The sequence below is a fragment of the Manihot esculenta genome, chromosome 18 (assembly GCF_001659605.2).
Source record: "Manihot esculenta cultivar AM560-2 chromosome 18, M.esculenta_v8, whole genome shotgun sequence".
Classification (NCBI taxonomy): domain Eukaryota; kingdom Viridiplantae; phylum Streptophyta; class Magnoliopsida; order Malpighiales; family Euphorbiaceae; genus Manihot; species Manihot esculenta.
In genome coordinates, this window is record NC_035178.2 from 12511922 (window position 1) to 12518349 (window position 6428).

The following is a 6428-nucleotide window of genomic DNA, read 5'->3' on the forward strand; positions in this document are numbered from 1 at the left end:
TGGACATTTAAGAAGTGATTAAACTTACTGGATTATCTACTAAATTATGCTCAAAAGTACTAGCTTCCTTCATCTATACCGATTGCTCAGGCTTTGAACTAAACTATGCAACAAATACACACCCATTTGCAACCAGAATAACTGTAATTGAAACTTTTAAAATCTAGCAGAAGAAACAAGCAGTCAAACATTTTCATCTTTTAACAGGAAAGATATTCATTGTTTGGAAAACCTATGCTTAGGAAATATATGCAAATCTGAAAACATGATCAACTTTACCTGCTTAGAAAAGGCCAAAGTTCTCTGACTTGGGCAAATCAAGTGAACTGCTCTCACAGTTGGGATTATTCACAAGAGCCTCCTCTGATGTCTAATCAAATACCAGTGCACAAATAAACCTATTAGCTGAATGTTGATCAATAAAAAAGCTCTTCTTCTCTATATATATAATGTAAATAAACTTCTGTTAAACCTGTTAAATTTATGATCATTGGTGCTGTTATTCATCAACAAAATACATGCTGGTAATTTATTTTTTTTTAAAGGACATGCTGGCTGGTAACTAAATAACCTTCTGCCAAACCTGTTAGATTAATAATCATTGGTGTTGGTATTCATAAAGAAATATGCTGTAGTCTCACAGAAATTCACATCTGCTAAAATGCCTCACATCTGCTAAAATGCAAGTACTAATTTTTCTCTCCAAGGTCCCCAGAGCAAACACCTTAGATCAATTATAAGTAACATGGGCCGCATTTTAGAATTCTTTCATCTGGCACCAACCTCTGTCACTCTTGACTTTGAAATGGATCCCACAAAATACCACAAGTCTGACCCACTTCAGAATGGCCTTACCTTAAGGTAGATATCTTTTGCTCGACATCTCTTATAGATCACATAATTAATTGCTGCTATATGACGAGAATGACAACATGAATTCACATCAAATACATCCAGATGCATTATTAAGCATCATCCTATTTCCTCCAATACATCAACTGAACCAAAACTTTCTCTGGCATCATAATCAACATCTTTAGTTAAATTAGTCAATCCCTCCAATAATGGGTAAAACTCATCTGCATTAGGTTTTGAAGTATCTCCGACCAGAAATGGTGACAATTCAGAGCCCACATCAACCCAGGTACAGCCAGGAGCTTTCCTCACACCCAAGTCCCTCATGTAAGTCCTCACCTTTGCTAGCTTGTTCCAACGACCAGCAGCAGCATACATATTAGCAATCAACACATAGTAACCTGAATTTTCAGGCCTCATTTCCAACAGTTTCTCAGCAGCCCATTCCCCTATGTCAGTATTTCCATGGATACGGCAAGCTCCTAAAAGAGTGGCCCACATGGCAGAGGTTGGCCTGTAAGGCATCTTTGTGATCATCTCCTTAGCTTTATGTAATAATCCTGCTCTCCCATAGAGGTCAACCATGCAGGAAAAGTGCTGTAAACATGGAACTATGCCATATTCACTAGACATCTTTTGAAACAACATTTTTCCTTCAGTTACTAGCCCTGAATGACTACAAGCAGATAGAACTGCCACCATTGTTACATGGTCTGGTTTAATATTATTCCTGTTCATTTCATCAAAAAACTTTAATGCTGCTCGCCCCTCTCCTTGTATTCCAAACCCAGCGATCAAGGAAGTATATGTCACTTCATCCCTTCTGTTCATTGAATCAAACAACCTTTTGGCTTCTAAAACTTTTCCACATCTTGCATACATGTCAACGAGAGCATTCCACAGCAACAAATAATCCTTAAATTCTGCATGCCTCAAAATGTAACAATGGAACTCCTTACCATGTTGTAGACTTGCCGCTCGAGCACAAAGGGGAAGAATGCTTGCTATAGACACATAATTTGGCTTAATGCCAGATAGAAACAATTCTCTGAATAGCAAGGATGCTTCCTCAAATTGGTCCATATGGGCATAACCAGAAAGCATGGAGTTCCAAGTAATTAGGCTCTTAGTTTTCACTGATTGAAACAAAATGTAGGCATGCCTAAGATCTTTGCACCTAGAATACATAGTGATTAAGGCATTCCTAACATTATCTGCTCCACCACAAAAGCTGCGAATTGCATAGCCATGAATCTCTCTACCTAATCTAATGGCACCAATATGGGAACATGCACCGAGACCAATAATCAATGCAACTGAGTCCAAACAAATGCCACAACTTCTCATCTGAGAAAGCAATTCAAGTGCCCCCCTAAAATTGCCCGAATGCAAGCACCCTCCAGCTATAGTGTTCCAAATTACAATATTCAATTCAACACCTGCTATCTGCATTTGTTCAAACAGCTCAAATGCTTCCTTCCACATTCCCTTGGAGGCATAACCAGAAATCATTGCATTCCAAGAAACAGCATCTCTTTCTGGCATTTTGTCAAACAAGCAACGGGCAATCTCCAATTCACCAGTCTTGGCATACATGGAAACTAAGGAATTATGTACAAACAAGCTCCATATATGACAGCTAACTTTAATGGATTCATGAACCTCTCTCCCATAGGCTAGATCCAATTTTTCGCCGCAGGCCTTGAGAACAGATGGATAGGTGAAATTATCGGGTCTAATTCCTTTACTTATCATCTTCTTATAGGCAGAAAGAGCCTCATCATACAGTCCATTTCTAACATAAGAAGAGATAAGCAGATTCCAAGGAAATGGGTGCAAAATATTGGAATTCTCAGTAATGATGTGAGCATCAATTAAAAGATCAAATTTTGAGTAAAAATTGACAAGCTTGGGAACCAAAATGGGATGTTGCTCAAATCCCAAAGAGATAACGAGGGCATGTAGTTGTTTACCCTGTGGGAGAGCTTTCAGGTTGACACAAGATAAAAGAAGAGAAGAGATGGAATGCAGAATAGTATCATTTGTAGTAGTACAAGAGGCTTGTTGCTGGATCAGGGAAAAGAGTTTGAATGCTTTTAATAAATGGCCCTGGCAGGCAAATTCTCTGAGAGAATTAATAAGGTTATCTATCATAGGTTCATTGCCAGTTCTGCACTTTCCCAGAACCAGCTGATTGTTTTGAAGAATTACCTCTTTGGAAGCTTGTTTCCATTTTTCAGGAATGAACTTTTGGAATTGACTTAGAGAAAGGCCTTTGAGTACAAAATGAGGTGAAGATGGCATGCACTATAGACACATCTGTTGTGAACGATAGGATGATGATGAGTGAAAGCTGATTGCATGGCTTTACCCACGTTTGCATCATGCAGCTTGCTAAGAAAGAAAATGGCTAATAGGTTATTCAATTTTTACTTCTCAAGGTCAAGGATAAGTGAATAACTCAATCTTATTAAACAACATCATCAAGTCCCCGCCTTTCACAATATTTCGTCCAGCCTCTGCAAAGGTTAAAGTAAAATAGAAGTTAGATGATGAATTCAAAGTGGAAATCCCAAAAAGAACTACTTTTTTTTTTAAAAAAAAGTAAGTACCATTTGTAAGCTCCAGTATGAATTGATTAACTGCTCTGTTTCTAATTGTGTGAACATAAAAAAAGGGAAATTTGAATTCAAAAACCGATTCAAAATGCTAAATTATTCTCATCATGTGAACTAGATTGCAGACTACAAGCAAAATCAGTTTTTTCACCAATCAATTATAGATTAACAGATTTAAAGACCAACGCAGTAGCAATTGGCAGTAGCAATAGGCAGATTTAAAGACCAACGCAGTAGCAATTGGCAGATTTAAAGAACAAAGCAGTAGCAAATGGAAGCAGCAATAGGCAGATTTAAAGACCAAAGCAGTAGCAATAGGCAGCAGTAGCAATAGGCAGTAGTAGCAGGACATGAATTCAAATAGGAAAATTACCATTCCTTTTGATAGGAACTATGAAGTGCCGTAGCAAGGGGGCAGGCACAGCATGGCATCAGGAGAGAAGCCGAGATACACCTCTGATTAACGTCAATTGAGTCAAGGGAGGGTGAGGGCCGCACTAGTCATACGGAAACAAGCCAGGCCAGGCCTAGGTAGGAAACCTGCCAATTCAGATACCCAAACACGAACCCCATTTACAGAAATTATTCAAACAAACCTGCTCGTGACCCTTGGAAACAGAACTGAAGGAGGAGCAAAAGCGGCAGCAGCGAAACTGGCCCAGCGTCACTGAGAATGACTATGAGCGGCTTATTGAGGATGAGCAGCAGCTGTGGGATGGATGAGCTGCAGCGGCGTGATTATTGTCACGGGGTAAGTGATTCTATCACCACTAAATTTGTGGGGTGACACTAAGGAGGAGGGGCAGCCGCGACGGCAAGGGACACACGGCCAGGGGAAGTTGGGGCGGCGTCTGTGTATTCAGGTTTTGGAGAATGAGCGATTGTGGTGCGGTAATACTAATAATTTATTCTTTTAATTAAATTATTTTGGGTAATACTAATAGTTTATTGGTTTTTTTAAAAAATAATTTATTGAAAATTACTACAAAATTTTAAAATATGCTAAAATTAATTAATAAATTTATTAATTTTAAAAAATATATTAAAATATTGTTTATGTTTTAAAAAATCAATTAATTTTTTTAATTAATTTCAGTAGTGAAATTATAAAAAAATTTAAAATATTTCTAACATAAAAATTAATCAATAAATTTTAAAAAAATTTGAAGAATTAATTAATAAATTTTTTAAAATTATAAAAATTAAATAATAAAATTAAAAAAATTAATCAAAAATTTAAAATATAAATAATATTTTAATATATTTTTTGAAAATAAATACTAACTAATAAATTTCTATATATTTCAATTCCTAAATATTAATTTTTAAAAAATATTTTGATTTAAGAATCAAATAGATATTTTTAATTATACTATTTTAGAATTAATTATTTCTTTTATAATTACTGCCTTTAACTTTACTAAAATAGCCTTGTGTTAATCGGAAAATCTACTTGAAATATTTAAAAGTGTAACTAAAATTATCTAATGAAAATAAGTTTAATTCATATACTTTTTATTCTAGAGTTAAATAATTTTAATTTAATTTTTTATTAAATAAATTTTAAATTTATTTTTAAAGCTAAATAAATTTTTATGTAATATAATATTATTTTATTATTAATAAATATTATTTTTATAATTTAAAATATTAAAAATTTAATATTTTAATTAATATAAAAAAATAAAATTATGAAATTAAATAGTAAAATATTTAATAATTAAAGTAAATAAAAAGACTAATAATAATTTTTTTAAAATTATCAGTCTTTTAGATTTTTTTATATTTTTTTTAATTAATATAAATTCAATTCGTAAAGTAAAATAAGAAAAATGACGGGTTGAAAATGGTTGAGATAGTTCCGTTGGTAAGGTAGAGAATTGAAAATTTATATGTCTGATGTTTAAAATATTTAAAAAATTTAATCGACATATTTTTATAATTAAAAGAAAAAGCAAATTATTTTTTAAAAATAAATTTTCTTTTTAGAAAGAAAAATTATTTTATACCTTTTAAAATTTTTATACAAATTTTTAAATATATTTAATTTTATTAAAATTAAAAAATAAAAAATAAATTATTTTATTAAAAATATATTTTTTATTATAGTTTACTGTTAACAAAAACTCTTAAAATTAAAATTTGATAAAATTAAATTAAAATTAAAATTAGATAAAAAAAGGATAAAAATTAAAAATTTGAGTAAAATTGAAAATGACAAAAAAATTACTTTTTTTTACCATTTTAGCCTTGTTATAAATTAATCTAACGATTCATCTGGATTGAAATGGTGAACTTTTTGTGCTCCCATATCAAAAAAAAGAAAAAATCCTTTTTGTGGTGATTTCTAGAAAATTATTTTCTTTCTTGGGTAATTTACGATTTAATCCTTGGGTATTACCATTATTAACAAGTCAATCCCTGTATTTTTAAAAACCTATTAAAACGTCCTTATATTTTCTCTCCGTCAACGAAATAGTCCTTCTACCTATTTTTGCCGTTAAAAATATAGTAAAAGACTATATTACCCCCCATTATTTTTCTCCTTCTCCTCCTCCTTTCTTTTCTTCTTCATCAATTCTTCTTCTGCTTCTTCTGCTTCTTCTTCTTCTCCTTCTTCTTCTGCTTCTTCTTCTTCTCCTTCTTCTTCTGCTTCTTCTTCTTCTTCTTCTCCTTCTTCTTCTTCTTCTCCTTCTTCTCCTTCTTCTCCTTCTTCTTCTTCTTCTCCTTCTTCTCCTAGGAGGACGAAAGAAAAGACAGGGACTATTTCGTTGACAAAAAGAAAAGATAAGGACGTTTTAATAAATCTGAGAAAAGATAGGGACTATTTAGTTGACATAAAAAAACGATAAGGACGTTTTAATAGATATGAAAAAAGATAAAAATATTTTAATAGATTTTTGAAAATATAAGAACTAACTTGTTAATAATTGTAATATACAAGAACTAAATAAA

The 6428-nt window shown here is 32.5% G+C and overlaps 1 protein-coding gene across 1 annotated transcript; it reads right to left on the reverse strand.

Annotated features, from left to right (window-relative positions):
• Positions 1-447: 447 nt before the first annotated feature.
• Positions 448-4361, reverse strand: LOC122722496 (pentatricopeptide repeat-containing protein At1g71490). The gene is given in 3 exon segments (XM_043953301.1): positions 448-3135; positions 3138-3374; positions 3847-4361. Coding segments are annotated over 2 exon segments (2244 nt in total). The 5' UTR covers positions 3219-3374; positions 3847-4361; the 3' UTR covers positions 448-972.
• Between the last annotated feature and the right edge of the window lie 2067 nt (positions 4362-6428).